The 19,708-nt window shown below is 39.8% G+C and overlaps 1 protein-coding gene across 1 annotated transcript in view; it reads right to left on the bottom strand.

Moving 5' to 3' along the window:
- The window catches only part of epha4a (eph receptor A4a), a 102,631-nt gene extending 84,434 nt beyond the window's left edge, over window positions 1–18,197 (bottom strand). Inside the window, exons 1-3 of the mRNA XM_028464039.1 lie at window positions 18,023–18,197; window positions 15,904–15,971; window positions 11,956–12,619 (exon numbers count right to left, since the gene is read on the bottom strand). Of these exons, the coding sequence (XP_028319840.1) occupies window positions 11,956–12,619; window positions 15,904–15,971; window positions 18,023–18,119 (829 nt within the window). The 5' untranslated portion in view covers window positions 18,120–18,197. The remainder of the gene's footprint in view (window positions 1–11,955; window positions 12,620–15,903; window positions 15,972–18,022) is intronic.
- Window positions 18,198–19,708: the final 1,511 nt, after the last annotated feature.

Genomic DNA, 19,708 nt, shown 5'->3' with positions numbered 1-19,708 from the left:
GGAATAAATACAGAACAGACATTTCACACACACACACACACACACACTGTCCTGTGTGATCAGTAGCATATTGGCCCAGATCAAAGGGATTGTGCCCGATGGTGAACCGACGGATGGAGTGCAGAGAAAAGCACGTTTGCCAGACTGGAACTAAATCCTTTTCCACTTCACTTCCCTCTCGTGGTTTTTTTTGTCTCCTTTCCTTGTCCCCACCTCTCTTCTCCTTCTCTTCTGCTTCTCCTTCTCATCTCCTTGGCTAGAAAGCTCAGTTCTGCCTCTCTGTCAGTACAAAGAAAGCGGCAGCCCCCCCCCCCCCCCCCCCCCCCCCCAAACCCCTCAGTGCGCTCTCTCTCTCCCCATAACAGTCCACCCATACCCACTTGATCGCTGTCCACTTGATCCGCCTTTCTCTGCCTCTACATCTGTCCATCGCTCTTTGCCTCTCCATCTTTCTCAGCTGTCTGCAGCTAAAGGAGAAACATGTCAAAGCTGAAAGAGGAAAACGGGGAGTGTGCCGGATCGCAGGGAAAAATGGACAAACTGGCCGCAGGAAGAGTGGAAGGACGAGGAGGAGGTGTGGAGCGGACCGTGGGCCTGTGATGGGGTATTGATTCAGGCTTCTTTGACATGCTAATTAGCTTTGCTGACTGCTTTAATCGCTCCCTCTTCCCATTGCCAGCTTCAAAGACGGGGACGGTTCTCAGAAAGCAGAATGTTATCATCATCACCCCCAAACCCTCTTCTTTTTGACACTTTCATGCTTCCTTCACTGTGTTGGTAATTCCAGATGACAACCACATCAGCCACAGAAAGAAGAACGCTGACTCGTGTCCTCCTCGTCCCAGATAAACTTCATTCTTTACTTTTAAAGGAAAAGACGTAAGATATTAACAAGGGGTGTACATTTTCATCAATCTGATGATACGATACCAAACACAATTTCCACGTCATGATACGATAAATCCTTTTACTAAACAATACCATATACATTGTGATATACCATAATATCAATAATCAGTCCCTCCAGGATTTCTGTGATTGTTTCAAACCTGAAACGTTTTAAAGCTTTATTATGTTTTATAACTTTGCCTTAACCTGATTGGCTTTCAATCATTTCATTACAATACAGAAAAGATCAGCTCAGATTCACAATAATTTAACGATATTGATTATTAACATCATATTTTAAAGGTTTCCAGGTTTAATTGATCATTAATATTAATTTATACAATTGCAATGATTTATTTTAATGAAGTTAGAACACATTCAGAGCCATTAATGCAATGGGACTAACAATTTGCATTATCATATATTTCAGTGTTTTGAGTGGGGCGTCCAGTAACAAAAGGGTTGGGGGTTTGAATCTCGCTACCGAGTCATTGTCATTACATCCTTGGGCAAGGCACTTTACCCAAACTGCCTCGTATGAATAGGTGTGAATTGTGCATGAATGTTGATGGTGGTCAGAGGGGTGGTAGGCACCAAATGGTAGCCATGTTTTTGTCCGTATGCCCAAGGGCAGCTGTGGCCACATTGTAGCTTACTACCACCGGTATGACTGATGTGAGTGAGGGGCGTGATTGAATAATGGTTTCTGTATATTAAAAAGTACCATATAAATCCAAGCCATTATTATTATTATTATTATTATTATTATTATTATTATTATTATTATTATCATCATCGATTTTCTCATTTTCTGTACTTTGATGTATCCTAATGAGTTTTTCTGAGCAGTGGACAATCAAAACATGTCAGGAGACTAAAGTACATTTCCTGAAATTAAATGATCTGAATAAAATAATAATTAAGGTGTTAGCCACATCGCTACAAGTAAAAGTTCAGATTTGTAATTCTGTCTGGGTGAATTTTCTATGAACGTCTGCTGGTTTACAAGGAGTTTTAAAGGGATTTGGGAAGAAAGAGTGCTAGCAGGCTATCGGTGGCGTCCTTTATCACACACACTGCGGCGTGCTGCCAACGGCCTGGGTCACACTCACCAGAGACTTCCTGCTCTCTATAGGGCACGACTGAGAGAAGAGAGAGAGGAAAAACATCTCAGCACCTAGCCTAATGACGGATGAATTAACGCCTCCTCCATCATCAGATCAGGAGGAGGCTTTTCATTCATCAACATCAAATGAACGTCTTTAGAAAAGGAGAAACAGCTGAGGATTGCTCATGACACGTTTTGTCCTCGCTTTCTCCTCCCAGATTCCTCGCCTCCATTCAACAGCACCGAGTGATGAATGTACATTCACCTATGTGTGTGTGTGTGTGTGTCTGATGATAATGTACGAGTCCATCTGCTGCTCGTGTGTCACGCTGCAGCTCTGTGCGTGTAGCTCTATGTTTTTATCAGGAGAGGAAAGTGTCAGCTTTAGGAAGCAGAGACAGAGAGAGACGAATGATGATGTTTAGTGTGTTTCTGGTACCACTCATCACCCCCCCCCCCCCCCCCCCCACGTCCTGACTGAGGGTATAATCTCATTATTCAGCCCACTTCCCGCTGCTGCCACCAGAGACGTCTGACAGCCACTAAACACCTCGATGGCACCAAGAAGCAAAGGAAATAAACAACTCAAGGGGAAAGTTGAACTACAGAAGCTTGTTGCATTCACTGAAGAAAAAAAAGTTTGTGTTTTTCTGAATAAATGAGATAAAATTAAGAAAATAAAAACATGACCCTGTTATTTCGTTTTATAGGAAAACATTTTCATTTTTTGTACCTTAATGAGATACTTGTTTATAGAAAATATTCTTTGTTTTTTCTGAATTCCCTATAAAAACTTATCTCGTCAATTCAGAAAAACAGAAAAATATCTTTATTATTTTATTTACTTTCACTTTTTGTATTTACATTTTTATGTCATCAATTCAGAAAAAAAGTTTTTATTTTTTTTTCTTCAGTGAATACGACAAACTTCTGTATTGAACGATAAAAGTGAGACAAAATAAAACTGGACAAAAAAGATGAAAGAAAGTAGACAAACCAAAGAGAGTTGACATGTTTTCATTTTTGCAGAATAAGAAAAATAAAAAGAGGAGAAAAGAGATTAGGAGGAATGAAAACTAGTGAAAAAGCAAGAGTATGGCTGTGTTGTAAATGTCATACTAATGTACTACTCACACTAATGTACTACTCACGCTAACGTACTACTCACACTAACGTACTACTCATACTAATGTACTACTCATACTAATGTACTACTTATGCTAACGTACTACTCGCACTAACGTACTACTCATACCAACGTACTACTCACACTAACGTACTACTCATACTAATGTACTACTTACGCTAACGTACTACTCACACTAACGTACTACTCGCACTAACGTACTACTCATACCAACGTACTACTCACACTAACGTGCTACTCATACTAATGTACTACTTACGCTAACGTACTATTCATACTAACGTACTACTCACACTAACGTACTACTCATACTAACGTACTACTCATACCAACGTACTACTCATACCAACGTACTACTCACACTAACGTACTACTCATACTAACGTACTACTCATACTAACGTACTACTCACACTAACGTACTACTCATACTAACGTACTACTCACACTAACGTACTACTCACACTAACGTACTACTCATACTAACGTACTACTCATACCAACGTACTACTCATACCAACGTACTACTCACAATAACGTACTACTCATACTAATGTACTACTTACGCTAACGTACTATTCATACTAACGTACTACTCATACTAACGTACTACTCACACTAACGTACTACTCATACTAACGTACTACTCATACCAACGTACTACTCACACTAACGTACTACTCACACTAACGTACTACTCATACTAACGTACTACTCATACTAACGTACTACTCATACCAACGTACTACTCACACCAACGTACTACTCACACTAACGTACTACTCACACTAACGTACTACTCATACTAACGTACTACTCATACTAACGTACTACTCACACTAACGTACTACTCACACTAACGTACTACTCATACGAACGTACTACTCATACCAACGTACTACTCATACCAACGTACTACTCATACCAACGTACTACTCAGACTAACGTACTACTCATACTAACGTACTACTCACACTAACGTACTACTCACGCTAACGTACTACTCAGACTAACGTACTACTCACACTAACTTACTAAGACTGACGTCTAAATTAGTATGTAGTGCGTTCACATTAGATAGTATGGAAAGATTGAGTATGCTAGAAATACCAAGATATGGGGACATTTTTTAAGTATGCACGATGGACACACTAGTCATACTCAACCGTCCCATGATGCATTGCAAACAGAACCAGCTTCAGCTAAAAATCATAAATCCCCTTTTCAAAATAAAAGCATCTCTTTTTGTCTTCCATTTGTTTTTTTAACGCTTTTGTAAATCGGGCTCTTGTTTTGAAGTTAACAGGAAGTTTAGTCAGTCGCATAATGGAGGGTCTCTGATGTGAGCACATGTTGATATTCTACTTGGTACTTTCTCACTTCAAATGTTTTCAGAACTTTCAAAGTAAAGGTGGAGAATCAACAGAGATATTTAGCCTCAATATGATTCAGGTTTTAAACACTGTAGGATCCAAATGCATCTTGGGAAACTCAGAAGTATATTTCAATGGGAACACTCATCATCCTAATCATACTATAGTATATAGTAGACAGTATATACTCATTGAGTTTGTAATGTATAGTACATTAGTGGGATATTTACAACACAGCAAATGTTTTCATTTGTGCAAATGAAAGAAAGAACTCAGTATGATTTTGTTCTGATTTCATACATCTCTGCGATTCATTTTCATTTCCTTATTTTCCATAACCAGAAACAAAAATAGAATCATACACTTCTGGAAACAATATATGAGTTGTAGTTCCCAAAACAACAATCCATACTTCAAAAGTCAGCCAGATATGTATTTACATGTAGTGTTAACCTATGATCACATATGCAGGCATGATATGAAAATCATTTAAAAAAAAATATTTGCAGAGCTCAGTTTTAATCACGTAGTCATTTTGAATCTAAAATTGTTGAACTCTCAATCTTTCCCAAAATCTGGCAAATTTTCCTCAAGTTTTTCCACAAAATTTCCCCAAATTCCCCAAATTAGGGAAATTGAAATGTCTATGTCATGTATACATGGAAGTGCAAACTAGGGCACAATATTGTGGAATTAGCTTTTTGCCCACAAAAAATCTGTGGCTCACTTAAACTCAAACTGGTCCGTATTTGGCCCCTGAACTAAAAGGAGTTTGAACCCAACACCAGTGAGAGTTTACAGGTCAGAAAGGACTGGTAGGAATCCTAAGGTTTCAGCAAAAGGTAAGAAATGTGTAAATTCTCATCCTTATTAATCAAACCTTCCTCATCCGAGCTTCATTCTCAACTAATACACATTAAAACCATCAGACTGTCACATGGTCAGGACTAGAGATTAGCATTTCCCCTTAATGGCATACTGGTTTCTCACTAATCTCAGGATCCTAGCACCTCATCAACACTCTGGCACCTCCAACAGCAGGAGCGTCCGTACCAGATGAGGAACGGGAGGAGGATGCCCTGACCTCTGCAGACACACAGAGGATGGGGGGGGGTAACAGGGAACGGGATCCCTAACGCAAACACACACAGTTCCTCTGGCCTCAGAGCAGGGGCCACCTTAGCCTTCACTGAACCCCCTCAGTCCACCTTAAACACACACACACACACACACACACACACACACCGCAGCTGTCAAAACTCTGACATCTTAATCAATCCTTGGATTCCCAGCCCTGTCAGACATGCTAGTAAGATGGATGCAGAAGCGGACGACCTCTGACCTCTGTGCTGGGGTGGAGAATACGGCTTCTCCGTGCACCATCACACACACACACACACACACACACACACACACAAAAAACTTTCCTCTGTACTCGGCTGCCGCCCCAACACAATGATAGAGGGAAGCCTATTCATCCAGAGCTGGGAACCGGGGGCCGAGGTGCCCTGGTCACCCCTCACGTAGACAGGCCTCCAACAAGCTCCCACAGGCTACCAACACACACACATACAATAATACAGATGTTAGCACTGGTAAAAACATCCAGATGTATCACGGAGAATGTAACTGAAACAAAAACAACAACCATTAAACATAAAGCGCCGATTTCCTTCATTTTGGGGGATCAGACTTCGGCCCACCCCTAGATAAGAAACTCCACAAAGGTGTTAACGTCAGCCACTGTCCCTTTTGTTGTGAGATGACTATATTACAGTATTACACACACACACACACAATAGCAAAGGATCACAAATTGTAATCTGTTTAATGTGGAAAAAAGTGCAAACAAAACATTACCTCATTCGCCTTTTAAAAAACCACCACACCGCTAAGTATGCAGCATTTGAAGCTAGCATCCAAGCTAATGCTAAAGCTGTTAGCGTGTATGAGTGACTGATGCTAATAATAAGCTAAGAGCTCAACCAGTCTATGACACTCTGAGGTTCTATCTCCTCGTTCTGTCCACTAACCCCCACCAGTAGAAGCAGATGTTCTCCACCTCTGAGCCTGGTTTTTTTTTTTTTTTTTTTTTTTTTTTTTTTTCTCTTGTCTGCACATTCTGTCGAAGGTTAACACTACAAGAAGTGCAATCTTTTAACAGCAATGCATATTTTGTTATTGCAATTAAATAAATTTATTTATTTCATTGCATAATTGTGACCATCACCAGCCCTCCCTAGGGAAGGGTAAGAAATACTTTATTAAAGGGAGGATGTAAAAAAAGAGAGGGCAGTGTTACACCAAGGTGAGGGGTTGGAGAGGGGTGGGGAAGTTAACAGGGAAGAGGAATACAAGATAGGAAATGGAATGGGTGGGGAGTAGTCGATAGATTTCAAGTGATGCGATGTGAAATCCACCTCTGAGCCTGGTTTTAACAGAGATTTATTCACGTTTCTCCCCACTTTAGCTGATGCTTTTACTTAAGAATTGTATATTTTAATAAGCGCTTCAATATGATTATTGCTGTAATTTGCGCTATATAAATAAATGTTCATTCTACTTATTACTTGTTGACTTTTTAAAATGTTACACATGCTGCACTTCATTTTGTTTTGCAGAATGTTTGACTTTTAGGAGTTTTTATCTTGTAAGCTGTTATTTTTACATTAATATTTTTACATTTAAATATCCACAAAACTGCTTTTTGCACTAAAAGTAAATCTAAAACTCTAAGATGTTTTGTTTTAGTTTGTCCTGTAGATTATTATTCTATCATCTATCTCAAACCTTGTGTTTTTCTTCATTTGTAAAACTAAAATACTGCTTTGCACTTGGGCTGGACGATATATCGAGATTCAAGATATATCAAGTTTTCTATGTTGGCGATATAGAAAATTACAATATTGCTAATAATGATAAATGAATATATTTTAAAGTCTATTTTGTTTTAAAACACTAGTTATAGGAGTGGTTGCTTTCACTACTTCTCAGAGTTAGATGGAATAATGAGTGCGTTCTAACCTTTATCTAAACAAGCTACACTACAGAACTCACTCACACGTGCTGTCTGTTATAGGAGAAACAGACATAAGTGGCACATTTTGTGAAGTTGTTTATTAATAAATGTGGTGTTTTGCATTAGCAAATTTAACCCTGAATTGTCTTTCTGCTCAGACTTCATTTGAATTAAAATGATCAAGATTTATATCATATATCGCCATTTTGAGAAAAAATATTGAGATATGAGTTTTGTTCCACATCTCCCAGCCCTACTGTGCACTTTATTTTAGACAAAGAGCTCAAAACAGGTCGGCAGTGTAACTTGTTACACACCTTTAGTTTGTTTTTGTTTTTAAAATGTGTAAAATTAAGAAACTGATGTAATTTAATAATTTGGACAGCTATGCTCACAACCTTTCATTTATATATGAGATGAGTAAAACAACAAATTTTATATTGTTTCACAGGTATTGTTCAATGTTTCACAATAAAATAGGATTGGAACATCTGAGGTGAATACTGTCACTTATAAAAAAAATCAAATAAAAACTTCAATGATCGGTGCACCCCTAATAAACCCCAAACTGTGTGGTTTCATTGCCCATCCCCCAAACAAGCCTTTGGTCAACAGAGCCATAGAGAAGTGAAGAGCCCGTCACAGTGGGATTATTAACCAGCTCATCACGACATTGGTTGACCAACAGGGGCCAACACCTTTAACCCTCGAGTCACTGAATCTGGCCCAAAGTGACACTTCATTCAGAACGTGACAGATGCATTCCTCACTGTGGGATGGGAAGTGAAACAGTGAGATGGGAAAAGTTGAGTGGAACTGAAGGTTCCAGTGAATAGAAAGGCTGTGTTGGCACCAATAACCTAAATAAACTCAGTGTTAGGTGAACTAAATGGATATATTGGCCTCAAAGCATGGACAGCTACTAGTGCCAGCCTGGCAAAAGCTCCACAGCTGCATTAGTCAAATAAAAGCCAGGGTTTTATATGACTAGAGCCCTGATTGGCTCTTTGGCAGGAAGCACTTGTTTATCTCAATGGAGTTTGGAGAAAGGAGACAGGAAGTCCGTTGTGATTATGAAAGCAGAATGAGGTTATTATTACATTGTATGTTAAAAGACTAGACTTTGAATCAGTCATCACTACATGATTTCCTCTCAGATCTTTGCTTTGGACCTGAATTAATAAACAAATAAATAAAAAAATAAACCTCTATGACAGTGGACAGCGAAACCCAAAATGTAGTCACATTGGGGCGTGTCCACGCGACTGCTGCGCAGTAGCAACGCTCCACAGCAGAGTCGGATGCAGTCAAGTGAAGGAGTTCTGAGCGCAAAAGCAGAAGTGACTGTCTTTCAAAATAAAATTACCATACAAGTTTAACTCTTTCCATCTAGTTAATCCTCCTGCGCCGCACACCCACCTCCCCCTCAGAAGGCTACACGTAGCCCCCTAAATCACTAGGCCTGTTTGTCATGCAGTTAGTCCCTTAAGATAAAGGTTCACTCATAAATTAGGAGAGGTGTAGCGGTGCGTCCCCCTGTTAATCACCCATGCCCAGCCCCTGACCCCTCACTGCTGTGGCCCAATGCTTTTTTTGTGTTTGGTGGTGGTTGGTGGGGGGGGCTCCACCCATAAACCATCATGGCAGAACTGGCATCTGTTCATCTGGAAAGCCCACAACTATGTCCTGGCTTGAAAACGAGTACAAGAGAAGGACAAAACAAATGCCAAATATAACCATCAATGGAAGTATATGTTAGTGCGATGAAACAAACAAGACTAGTAGATCTGTCTCTGATCCAGTTTCACAAAAAGGAGAACTCTGTAGAGCAACTTTAATCTAACTTCTTCACAACTAAAGTGAATTACCCAAGAGCAAAACAAGGTATCTTGGTTCCAACCAAGTATCACTAATTTAAAATCCATTCCACAGCGACACAGGTCCAAACCTCTGCTACCCTTTGGAGGAATAATAATAACCCATTCTTTTCCTACGTGCACTATGCAGCTCTGGTGTTATTGGGAAGAGGAGAAAGTGTTGGTTAAGTCTCATCTCTCATTGGGGTCTATTCTCCCATCTGGACTTAAGTGCTTTTTTACGCGCCTGCAGTTACGCGCTTCTCTTCTGACCGTATTCTCCAATCCAGGCTCCTGACACGCCCCCAAAATGCGTAAATTGACCAAAAGCACATAATCTGTTAATGAAGGCGGTCTAAAGCCAAGGAGGCGGTCTAAAGCCAAGGAGGCGGACTGGGCCATGATGTCATTTTTTTTGGGCTGTCTAGAAATCATGGAACATGGTGTTTTCCCAACGCTTGTAAATGTAATTGAAATCTGTGAAAATATTAAAGCGTTAATTTGAAACGCTTTCATTGATAAACAATGTAACAGCTTGATTTGATCAGATTACTGATCAGATTACAGCAGTGTGGGGATCGGCCGCATTCTTCTGTCCAAACCACAGTTAAAAACTCTCTTTTTTCCTCTGATACTAACGATAGATTAACGTTTGTTATGTGGATTTTATTAACTTCTTTCATTCAGAAATGATCAGCGCATCATCATCAGCTGTCATCAATACGGTACCTGCTCTAAAGCGTGAACAAGTGTGATGCGCTGGAGGTTTGGGGGATAGCACCGCAGAGCTTCTGCTTTAATCCAGATAATACAGAGAAACAGAACTATTGGCTTCTTACATAATACACAGTTTTAAATATAAATAGTTTAAAGCCTTATGGAGATGATGTGAGCGAGTCCGAACTGAAGCTGAGCCTCATTTAAATATGTGTGGGAACAGTTTCTGGTCTATCCTCCGTATACGACAGCTTCACTTATTATTTACTCTGTAGTGGATCAAACTGTGGCTTTACATTGAACATAGTATGAAAATAGTTGCACATCACCGTGAGAAATGTTGACAGAAGTCTGACATCTGTCAGAGTTTCATTTATCAAGCAGAAGCTTAGGCGTAACTCGTGCGCACACAGCTGATAAACTCCAGGACGCAGCACCTACCGCCCTACTGTAAAAGGAGAGGGTGGTACGGATAAAATACACATTTTGTCCCGGTGAGAACTCTTAAATGTGAACATATTGAACAGTGTCAGTTTAGATTCTTTCTGGGAGTCTCTTTTGCAATATTATGAGTCCGTGTGGCTTCAAATGTATCTAAGTCCATATTTCTAGTGCAATATAATGTTTCACCTTATGGGGGCGCTGCACTTATTCCAGGGTTAGAAGCGCGTAAGAGGAAAATAACTTAAGCAGACGCGAGATTACACGTAAGGCCAGATTTGAAAGGTAACGCCTACATTTCAGGGCTGCTCCACCCACAGTGCGTAACTGGGATGGAGGCGTGCAGCGATTGACTTAAGTACAGGGGGAGAATAGCACACAGCCAGAAACAGCAGCGCTGCGCAGCTTTTTGGACTTCTGCTTATTGGAGAATAGAACCCATTGTGTACAATATTATACTGAATATAGCCTCACATGCACGTTTTGGGTAAATATCACATATTTCCACATTATTTTTAATTGGATGTCAAATCTCGCACAAGAAGGAAGTTTATTAGCCTGAAATGACGTCTGATTAGGAAAAGATGATGAAATGAAACAGAAATGTATAAACTGACGCTGAGATGAGATGGAAGTGAGGAAACTATGAAACTCACAAACTGAAAATCAAGTCCCGACTAATGATCTGACAACACTTTCCAGTAGACATTCTAAATCACATGACAAACTCATGGCCCTGGGGCCAAATTCGGACCTTTGGAGCATCCAATTCGGCCCGCAGTATGAAGTGAAAATTACAGAGAAAACCTGAATTAATTGCGTAAATGAAACTCAACACTCCTGGTGCTTATATCGCGTGATTGCAGTCACTTTTAGTGTTAAACTGTTAAAAAAAATTAAATTCTTACAAATTCCTCAATTACATATTTCCCTTAATTAAAGAGAAATTGATCACAAAATCTAGGAATTCTGTAAAGTGCTTTGAGTGTCTATGATAGAGCGCTACATAAAATTCAAATAATTATTATTATTATTATTATTATTAAATTTAAAGTGAAAATCCTGTTGAGATTGATATATGTCACTTGGTTTTTACATATTTTGTATTTTATGTTTATGTAGAAGTGTAAACTAAATAACAATAATCTTGAAATTACTAATTTTCCCACATAAAATCAGCAGCACCCCTAACACACATGTTCTAAATACTCATTTACTGTCATTATTGTTTTCATCACAGAGCCAGACAGTATAAGTAGAAAAGCAACGCAGTAAAAACATCACCACCAGTGTGGTACAAGAAAGAGGAAGTAGAGAAAAGGACGGAGAACATTAAAAGACTAGCAACATATTTGCGGAGGTGAGAAACTACAAAGTGTAGACGTGTGAGGAACGTCACTCTCTTACCTTGGCATCCTGCGTTGCGCTCTTCATATCCAGGGTTGCACAAGCAGTTCCCAATGGGCACCAACCACTCTCCGTCAGCACCACAGTACATCTTAGGAACCTCCTTTTCCTCAGAATTATCCACACACGAACCGCGAACTTCCACAAGTGAGGACGTGTCCGCCCCAGTGATCGTATCAGGAAACTGGGCCAAGTTGCGTACGCCCAAAGGACATTTCTTATAGAACACCCGCACGGAAACAAGGGCGATGCATGCCCCCACATCCTGGAAAGCCAAGTAAAAACCCTTCCTGCTCAAAGCTCCGACGTCCCGCACCTCGGTGTTCAGCTTCATGATGCGATCCCCGATGTCCACCTGAGTGAAACTCTCGTCTGCCGCGATGGTGTCTATCTTGTTGAACTGGTTCTCACGAATGTAACGCTCTTTGTCGTTGTTGGACTCGTAGTAGTACAGGTTGAAGGTCTCCTTGCAGGTTCCCATCACTCCCGGGAGGCTGTTGCAATCTCGGAGCGTGAACTTGATCTCGATGTAGACGCGTTGGGCTCCTCCGCGAGGGATCCAGTCTGTGCGGAGCCAGTTGTTCTGGTTCGGTTCCATGACGTTGCACACTTGGTACGTCCGAATGGGGATGTTCTTCTCATCCATGATGCTCACTTCCTCCCACTGAAGATAGATGCATAAAAACAAGTTAGAGGAAAGTGTAATCACTTAAATTTAAAAACCATTATTAGAAAAACACTGTCAACATTCCTCAAAGGGATCATAAAACCTTTGAGATGTAGTTAATAGAAGATCTATACTGGTGTTGCCCTTTTTTGGTCCCGATGCCGACACCGATACCCAGTTGCATAGTATTGGCCAATACGATACATGTCGTTACCACCGCGGGGGGGAGAGAATGAGACCCAAACCCACACAGAGGGAGCGGAGTGGCCCTTGACCTCTCGGTGAGGAGGGGGGACCACTGAGTCACGCGGTAATGCAAAAACCTCCGGTGGCTTCTTCTTCGTTGGTGTTCGGCGACTTTTTCTTCTGTTCGGCAGACTATCCATAGTAGTTTGAAGAAAAGTTTGATGCTGAAAATGCTATCGACGTGTTAATGGGTCGTACTTGCTGATACCAATGCCAGCCTTTTAGTGCTGTGTCGGGACCCCTACCGATACTAGTATCGGTATCGGCACAACGATAATCTATATCTGACAAAATAAATTATTTTGCACTAAAAAATTAATAAAATGAATATGATGCAAAATAATGTGTTTTGTTAGACATAGATCTACTAATAAGTACATGTCAAAGGTTTTAAACAACATTTGTAAAAACAGTAAGTAATTTTCTTTTTTAAGTAAAAACTGAAAGTTTGAGTCTAATCATGTATAGGATACACAAATGCATATATAATGAGTAGTCTGACTGTCTTGTTGTGATCTATCATAGATCTGTGCACATTACGTCACACATTGCATCTCTTTAATGACGTTTAATGAGATATGGAGTCAGTTTGGTGTAAACAATCCTCTTCACACTCAAGCAGTGACGGAGCGCGACAGTCGGGAGCCATGAAGGAAAAGAAAATGTAGAATGTGCGTCTGCTTCACATCTGACTGGGAGTCGTAGACGCTCCCTGATGTTGGCTTGGATTCACACCGGGGAATCTGACGTTTGGCACATGGATTTGGTTACGGGTCGTACGCCTGTTTTATCGTTGCCAAGAGCCAATGTTTGTTTTAGTTGTGATAAAGTTCCCCGTCTCTCTACAAAGTGCTGCGCTGCAAATGCAAACATACAGAGCAGCCTTTAATGCAGCCTTTGAATGAGCTCCACGGTAAACAAAAGCAGACGAGCCGTTTGGCTGCACTACTTTCAGACGTTTAAAAATGGCAAAACACATAATAGGAAAATGGAAGATGTGGGTTATGTTGCCAGATTTGATTTAATGCCTTATCATAAACAGTTCTGGATGGAGGCCTTATTTCCCCAGAGTAGAATGGGGATCACGATAAATTTAAAGCTGCGTCTGAGAAATGTCTATCCTTCTCAGTTGGTCTGTTCCAGTTTTTCTCTCTTCCTCCTCCAGCTTGTCCTTTTGTTGTGGAAATCAAGCGGTGCTGAGATAAGGCTGCACCTTTCCCTGATAGCCGGAAAGAAGGAGAATGAGGCCAATTGGTCATAACAGAAGGGTGAAAGCAGGCCTGCCAGGACCAGGCTAATCACTTGTTTGTGGACGGACTGCTATTTAAAATGGCCTTCAACACTTAATTTTAAACTCTGTTCCTAAATGAGTTTAGCTGTTTGCAGGATTCATTAAAAAATACAATTTAAATAATTTTCTTATGTAAAAAGTCAGTTTTTGTTGTATTTAAACCCACAAACATATCAAGACTGCTTCATTCAACCTTTCCTTCCTGTTACTCTCGCTTTAAGACTGTGTTTGTGGCAGAATGATGGTTTTATTAAGTCACTCAATGACATTTTACTGTTGGATTTAAAGCCATCCTAAATGCTACAGGCATTGTTGTAGCATCTTTGAAGGGTTGAAAGAATTATCATTGGCACATTATAGATATCAGGACTATAGCTTCAACATATCATACCAGATATGGGCAACTGGTGTCCCGAGGTCTAATTTTGTGCAGTCCTCAAAATAAACACACAAAATAATTCAAAAAATGAGAAAAACACACAAAATGAATGTCAAAAACACACCAAATGACAGAAAAATACACAAAAGGACAACAACAATACACAGAAATGACAACCAAAACCTCTGTGACCCTGAAAAAAGTTGTCAGTGGGCTGGATGGACAAGCAAAACCCAAAACAACTCCACAAGCACACAAAATAAACAAATGGACAACACAAACACAAATGACTACCAAAACCCAAAATGACTCCAAAGCCACACAAAATGATGAAAACAATACCAAAAGGACAATTTACAGAAATGACTAACAAAACGCAAAAAGGCTCCAAAAACACACAAAATTCCAGAAAAATAAACAAAACGACAACAAAAATAAACAGAAATGACATACAAGATGACTCCAACTATACATAAAAAGATGAAAAAAATGAACATGATTCTCAGATTGGTCAATCTTCTAAATGCTGACATGACAATCACAATGTTATGATAAAACCTGTCCGTGTCTGTCCTATATGTATCTAGCTTTTATACAGTATATGTACTGTATATTGTGCATGCCACATTTCCATGCTCTAATTTAGATGTAATCCCCATGCTGTACATGTTTATTGATAAAGAAGAGTAATAGTTTGGTAGTCATGGCATGTTTTCAGCCGTCCTGATGCCTCAGGCCTTTATGGCTCATTCATCTCTTCTTATCTCAGCCTGTGTCGATATTCCAATTAGACGGCAGGGATCATGCATGTGGTCGACCCTATTACCGCTGCTTTACAGACGGTCGTCCTGCGGCAGGGGCCCAACCCCAGCGCACTTTCCCCTCCTCATTCATCCATTCCCAAAGAACCCCCCCCCCCCCCAGCTGCCAGGTTCCTCTCTCTGCCCTCACTCTCTACGACTCAATGGTGGAAAGGAAAGGGATATAAAGTTTCTTCACAAAGACCGATTCAATCCAGCGTCTATTCAGGAAACCTGACGCCCGCTGCAGTATCGGCCCCTGCATCTGACCATTACAGAGCGCTTAGAGGGAAGGGGAGCAAGGAGAAAGAGGGGAAGGGGTGAGTCGGGTGCTTAGAGTACGGACGGTTCTCAATAGTGGATTCCGGGACCCCATGGGGACCTGAGAGGTTTTTTTACGAGGGTCCAATAAACTCACACTAAAGAAACAAGTCCTGGTTTCGTCCCGTTTTGATCTGATCGCACACAGAATAACACAGAGGAAAACTAGAGCTAGAACTGGAACCCATCAGAACATCATCTCTCTATTACTAAGGGGACACTTCTTTGGTTTTGGTGTACTCACCCCTCCTTCTGTGGGGTTGGCGACCCATCCCAGTTCCCCCTGCACTGATCTGGAGTCCAATAACGTGACTGGAAAACAAAAAAATGGAAAAGGTGAGGAGACAACGTTATAAAACCCAAGACACCGAGGGCTGGAACGACTTCCTGTTTTCACCGGAATCATGAGGAGGTTGATTATGAATTATGTCGAATGTGATGAAGCTGAAAGTGAAGCACATCGGAGCGTCTTTTAAAAGCTATTTTATATTTATCTAAATTTTTTTAACTTTATCTAAAGTTTCATTTAAAGCAGCGTGTCAAACTCATTTTAGTTTGGGGGCCAAATACGGACCAGTTTGATCTCAGGTGGGCCACAGATTATAGGTGTAAATTCCACATTAATGTGTCCTGGTTTGTACGTCCATGTTTAAATGATAAAGTAAATCACTCCCTGTAGGAGTGATTTACTGGAATAATTTGAGGAAAATGTCGATTTTTGAAAAATGTAGTTCTTTCAACAATTTGAGATAAAAAATGACTGCCATCATGTGATATAAAAACCAGGAAACTGAGCTCTGCAAATATTCTGAATTTTAATTGAATTACAAAACGTTTCAAGTTTTTTTCCTATCATTTTTACTTTCTCAAGCGGGCCGAATTTAACCCTCTAAAGGGCCGGATTTGGCCCCCATGCCTTGAGTTTGACACAAAGGTTTAAAGTGTTGAAGTGTGATCAATTTTAATATTTAGTTTCCTTTTCACGAGTTTTAAAGTAGAAAACATTTCAATAGGTACATTTTTGTTCAACACAGTCTTATATATATATATATATATATATATATATATATATATATATATATATATATATATATATATATATATTGCATTTGTAGGAATACTGTATGACTTACGTGAGCAAATAAATTTAGTCTTTTTTATTTCAGGATATTTTACATCGTGTTGATGAGCAAGAAAAGCGATGTAAATATAGGATTATATTCTACAAGGAATAAAAGCACAACAATGTGCATGTTGTCTATTAGTATGTGTTTGATGAATTATGATTATTTTCACTGCAGGTTATATTAATCCACGGCTGCGCTTTTGCTTTGTTGCATCAGATCAACGCGAAGCTTCACCGGAGCCGCGCGTGTAAATCCACCGCAAACACTACTAATAATAATAATAATAATAATAATAATAATAATAATAATAATAAATAGATCCGCGGCTATTAAACCACTTTGTTTACGAACCTGTGGGAATCCTGATGTTTGCAAAATGAACATTAGATTTCACATTTATTCCCAAACCTGCGTAAAAAACGTCCAACGCGCCCCACATTTAATGTTTGGAGACTCTGGATAAATGGGAACCTGAAAGCGATGGATCAAAACTCTTATTTGTAGCCTATTAATGAAATATCTCCATTTTACAAGTGACTTTCTACGAGTTATTGTGAATTATTAAAGTTGTTTTAAATGTGCTTTTGCGCAGGGACATTTCTGACAGTTGGGACTCAAACCAATGCACTTCCACGGTCCCGTGCCCTGTTGCATGAGTAGCTCCAAATTCCCACTAAAGCATATCTGTCAAACTCATGACCCGGGGACCAAATTGGGCCCTTTGGAGCATCCAATTCGGCCCGAAGGAGAAAGTCAAAAATGAAAGAGGAAACATGAATCATTGTGTAAATGAAACCCAACACTCCTGGTGCTTATATCACATAATAGCAGTAAGTTTTAATGTTAAACTGTTGAAAAAAAACCCCTCAAAATTCTTACAAAATCCTTCCAATTTCCTTCAAATTATTATAGAAATGTGCCACAAAATCTAGGAAATTTAAAGTGAATACCCTGTTGTGACTGATATCTATCTTTTATTGCTTGGATTGTCGGTTTCTTACATATTTGGTATTTTATGTACACGTAATAATAATTAAATTACCATTCAATCTGTGGCCCATGAGATCAAACTGTCCCGCATATTTGGCCCCTGAACTAAAGTGAGTTTGACACCCCAGGACTAAAGTCTTGGTTCATATTTGGCTGTTGGTCCGCGTCTCATCCACGGAGCGCAGCGCGGCGCAGCGCGGCTCAGGGGCCCCGGGGACGCGCACGGCTCTCCGTCCGCAGCCTTACCTTCGTTCGGAGGGTAAATCCGTGCCGAAGAAACAAACGGATAAATCCCAGAAATAAGAAATGTGGCAGTAAACACAATCCCTGCCATCAGAGCCATATTTGTCCCGTTCTTCTGTTTCTGTTGCTCTTCTCCACAGCCCGCACTCTTTCTCTCTCTCTCTCTCTCTCTCTCTCTCTCTCTCTCTCTCTCTCTCTCTCTCTCTCTCTCTGTGGAATAAAGTGTTTGAAGCGGACAGAAGGAGAGACGCGCGCACGGAGGAGGAGGTGCTTATAGGAAACCTAAAGGAAAGAAGGAAAGAAGGAGAACCAATGAGAAGAGCTCCTCACACACCAAAAACAACTTCATCACAGAGTTCAGATACACTACTGCAGTGTGTGTGTGTGTGTGTGTGTGTGTGTTCCAGTTGAGGCGCATCAGATCAAGGTCGCCACCTAGCGGCTGTTCTCTCTCTGTAATTGATTTAAACCAGTGGTTCTCAACCTTTTCAGCCTCCAAAGACCCCCAAAATAAAGGTCCCATTGAGCGGGGACCCCCACTGTAGCTGAAGGTGGTTGAACACAGACATGAACATTGAAGAACAGTCATGTGGAGACAGGACCATCTATAAGGGGGAATAAAGGGGAGAGATTTTTGGGGTCCATCCATAAAGTCAGTAAAATGATGGTCCATTGTTCTATGAATCTGTGATAACCACATTTATTTATTCATCTGAATAATATCCACTGTTATCCAGGAACGTTTATTATTATTATTATTATTATTATAGTCATCTTAAAGATGGAAATCCTTGTTTTAATGAGAAATAAAATAAGTTAAAAGTGACCAAAAATGATGCTCTAATGGGATTTTTAAAGTGTCATTATTGAAACAATTAGTTTAAACTGGCAAATAATGGGCATGACAATTTGTGAATGTTTTTAAATTGGCAAATGTAAGCATGAAATATGGTGAAAAGAGGTTAAAAGTGATAATAATGGGTCAACATATGTGACATTAGGTGTGCAAAGTGGTGGAAAAGGTTTATAAGTGCTGCAAATGTGTCATCATTGACATTTGATTGGAAAGTGGCAGAAATGGGATTAATATAGCAAAAATACATTAAAAGGAGCAAAAAAAAAGGTGATAGAAATAGGTTAACATATGAAAAATTTGGTGTAGTTCCAGAAAAAGCTCCTGAAAGCATCAGCTGACCCCCAGTGTCTTGTGACCCCAAATGGGGTTCTGGCCCCAAGGTTGAGAACCCCTTCAGTAGAAGTGTTTTTATTTCATTCTTACTGTGATTTCATTTTTGGGGGTAATGCAATTTAAAAAGTAGGAACAATTAGTTTAGTTTAAACTGGCAAATAATGGGAATGATAAACCATAAATGTGGTTAAAATTGGCAAAAATAAACATGAAATTGGGTGAAAAGATTATTTTTTTCTAGGATTATTTTTTTGATCATGTTTGTTATACTATATTACAAATACAGAGTAGCCAGGATTAGTGACAAGTTGTGCCAGCTCAAATATGTATTTATTCTATACTGCACTATAGTTTAATTAGATTTATGTTTGACAAAGTCATAGTATATATATATATATATATATATATGGTTGTTTAAGATTGTGTTTTATTTAAAACTAAAAAAAAAGAACAAAAGACAGAATGTATTTTCATTTTTCAGAAATTTCAGGTGACCCCAC

The sequence above is a fragment of the Gouania willdenowi genome, chromosome 13, assembly GCF_900634775.1.
Source record: "Gouania willdenowi chromosome 13, fGouWil2.1, whole genome shotgun sequence".
NCBI lineage: Eukaryota > Metazoa > Chordata > Actinopteri > Blenniiformes > Gobiesocidae > Gouania > Gouania willdenowi.
The sequence above is the reverse complement of the archived record's forward strand: the minus strand, read 5'-3'. Positions and strand labels throughout refer to the sequence as shown.